General features: G+C 43.1%; 1 protein-coding gene across 1 annotated transcript in view; it reads left to right on the top strand.

Moving 5' to 3' along the window:
* Positions 1 to 2,660, top strand: part of LOC120023811 (QRFP-like peptide receptor) — a 31,549-nt gene extending 28,889 nt beyond the window's left edge. Inside the window, exon 4 of the mRNA XM_038967932.1 lies at positions 2,569 to 2,660. Coding sequence (XP_038823860.1) covers positions 2,569 to 2,660 — 92 coding nt within the window. The remainder of the gene's footprint in view (positions 1 to 2,568) is intronic.
* The last annotated feature ends 1,057 nt before the right edge of the window (positions 2,661 to 3,717 follow it).

Raw genomic sequence — 3,717 nt, 5'->3', positions numbered from 1 at the left:
CCTATCACTCTGATGTCAGTCTCAGCACTGTCTGGTAACACTCTATAAACCCAACACTCTGATGTCATAGTCTCAGCACTGTCTGATAACACTCTATAAACCCAACACTCTGATGTCATAGTCTCAGCACTGTCTGGTAAAACTATAAACCCAACACTCTGATGTCATAGTCTCAGCAATGTCTGATAACACTCTATAAAACCCAACACTCTTTTTGATTGTCATAAGCTTCAGCCCCTGTATGGTAAAAAACACTATAACACCCAACACTCTGATGTATAGTCTAGCACCGTCTGGTAACACGCTATAAAAAACACAAACACTCGGATGTCATAGTCTCAGCACTGTCTGGTAACATATAACCCAACACTCTGATGCATAGGACTCAGCACTGTCTGGTAACACTCTATAAACCCAACACTCTGATGTCATAGTCTCAACACTGTCTGGTAACACTCTATAACCCAACACTCTGATGTCATAGTCTCAGCACCGTCTGGTAACACTCTATAAACCCAACACTCTGATGTCATAGTCTCAGCACTGTCTGGTAACACACTATAAACCCAACACTCTGATGTCAGTCTCAGCACTGTCTGGTAACACTCTATAAACCCAACACTCTGATGTCAGTCTCAGCACTGTCTGGTAACACTCTATAAACCCAACACTCTGATGTCATAGTCTCAGCACTGTCTGGTAACACTCTATAAACCCAACACTCTGATGTCATAGTCTCAGCACTGTCTGGTAACACACTATAAACCCAACACTCTGATGTCATAGTCTCAGCACCCCCTGGTAACACTATAAACCTATCACTCTGATGTCAGTCTCAGCACTGTCTGGTAACACTCTATAAACCCAACACTCTGATGTCATAGTCTCAGCACTTTCCGGTAACACTCTATAAACCCAACACTCTGATGTCAGTCTCAGCACTGCCTGGTAACACTATAAACCCAACACTCTGATGTCAGTCTCAGCACTGTCTGGTAACACTATAAACCCAACACTCTGATGTCATAGTCTCAGCACCCCCTGGTAACACTCTATAAACCCAACACTCTGATGTCATAGTCTCAGCACCGTCTGGTAACACTCTATAAACCCAACACTCTGATGTCATAGTCTCAGCACTGTCTGGTAACACTCTATAAACCCAACACTCTGATGTCATAGTCTCAGCACTGTCTGGTAACACACTATAAACCCAACACTCTGATGTCATAGTCTCAGCACCCCCTGGTAACACTATAAACCTATCACTCTGATGTCAGTCTCAGCACTGTCTGGTAACACTCTATAAACCCAACACTCTGATGTCATAGTCTCAGCACTGTCTGATAACACTCTATAAACCCAACACTCTGATGTCATAGTCTCAGCACTGTCTGGTAAAACTATAAACCCAACACTCTGATGTCATAGTCTCAGCACCGTCTGGTAACACTCTATAAACCCAACACTCTGATGTCATAGTCTCAGCACTGTCTGGTAACACTATAAACCCAACACTCTGATGTCATAGACTCAGCACTGTCTGGTAACACTCTATAAACCCAACACTCTGATGTCATAGTCTCAACACTGTCTGGTAACACTCTATAAACCCAACACTCTGATGTCATAGTCTCAGCACCGTCTGGTAACACTCTATAAACCCAACACTCTGATGTCATAGTCTCAGCACTGTCTGGTAACACTCTATAAACCCAACACTCTGATGTCATAGTCTCAGCACTGTCTGGTAACACTATAAACCCAACACTCTGATGTCATAGTCTCAGCACCGTCTGGTAACACTCTATAAACCCAACACTCTGATGTCATAGTCTCAGCACTGTCTGGTAACACTCTATAAACCCAATACTCTGATGTCATAGTCTCAGCACTGTCTGGTAACACTATAAACCCAACACTCTGATGTCATAGTCTCAGCACCCCCTGGTAACACTATAAACCCAACACTCTGATGTCATAGTCTCAGCACCCCCTGGTAACACTCTATAAACCTATCACTCTGATGTCAGTCTCAGCACTGTCTGGTAACACTATAAACCCAACACTCTGATGTCATAGTCTCAGCACTGTCTGGTAACACTATAAACCCAACACTCTGATGTCATAGTCTGAGCACTGTCTGGTAACAATCTATAAACCCAACACTCTGATGTTAGTCTCAGCACTGTCTGGTAACACTATAAACCCAACACCCTGATGTCATAGTCTCAGCACCCCCTGGTAACACTCTATAAACCCAACACTCTGATGTCATAGTCTCAGCACTGTCTGGTAACACTATAAACCCAACACTCTGATGTCATAGTCTGAGCACTGTCTGGTAACAATCTATAAACCCAACACTCTGATGTTAGTCTCAGCACTGTCTGGTAACAATCTATAAAACCAACACTCTGATGTCAGTCTCAGCACTGTCTGGTAACAATCCACAAACACTACAATCTGATACATTGTGTAATACAGAGACATTACTAGCTAATTGTAAGAAAGTGTTTGACCCGGGGAAAATGCATAATGTTCATGTCCTCTATTTCTTCTCTTCAGGTCCGCGGGGTCACCAGGGTCCAGGTTCAAGTCAGCAGGGTCATCTACTTCTGGGCTTCCCCCTGTGGACGCTAACGTCCCACATACCCTAGTGAAGTTAAGGTGCAGGCTTTCTAACCGTAAAGAACCTACTAAAACCCAAATAGAAAGACCCCACACAATAAGTCAGACACGGTATTAACAACACTAACAAATATTTCTAAGTATAGACGGGTGAGGTGTGTATGTGTGTGCAGGTGTGTGTGTGTGTGGTAGAACGTAGGGCAAAAACAAACAAATGGCCATGCCGAAATTTGGGAGCTCCCTTAATAACAGCCGGATCCAGGTACCTTTTGTGAGGGAAAATTGTATTTGTCTGAAGAGATTAACCTTGAATTGTACACAGCATCTCCTCTCACTCTTTCTTGGTCCGTGCAGGTAACTGTGACCTCCTACTCAGACCAATTGGCAGTACGCCCAGAACTTTGTACTGGGAACAAAAAGGGAAAAACTCAGTTTCAAGGTCTCAGCTTGTAGAGAAAAAGCCTCGTGAGGTATTGGTACAGGTCACATGCAGGAACCAAACTTTAATGATGAATTAATGATGAATAATGAATCATGTAAATCATGCAAATATAACTTGTCTGTGTAAGCAGTCTATAAGAGAACTAACGGGACTGCCACGGCAGAGCTCCTGACCGACGTGTACTATGGCGCATTAAGTTTGTTGGAACCTCTCCAGCTTGCTGATAATAAAGAATGATTCATTTAAGTTTGACTTTGAGCCCCTGCTGGTGAATTTCCATGACAATGTCTACTCTATAGTATTACAACGTCCCACTAACTGCTGGTGAATTTCCATGACAATGTCTACTCTATAGTACCACAACGTCCCACTAACTGCTGGTGAATTTCCGTGACAATGTCTACTCTATAGTATCACAACGTCCCACTAACTGCTGGTGAATTTCCGTGACAATGTCTACTCTATAGTACTACAATGTCCCACTAACTGCTGGTGAATTTCCATGACAATGTCTACTCTATAGTACCACAACGTCCCACTAACTGCTGGTGAATTTCCATGACAATGTCTACTCTTTAGTATTACAACGTCCCACTAACTGCTGGTGAATTTCCATGACAATGTCTACTCTATAGTACTACAAC

This window comes from Salvelinus namaycush, chromosome 2 (assembly GCF_016432855.1).
Source record: "Salvelinus namaycush isolate Seneca chromosome 2, SaNama_1.0, whole genome shotgun sequence".
In the NCBI taxonomy this organism is placed as follows: Eukaryota; Metazoa; Chordata; class Actinopteri; order Salmoniformes; family Salmonidae; genus Salvelinus; species Salvelinus namaycush.
This window is presented reverse-complemented; position numbering and strand designations above follow the sequence as displayed.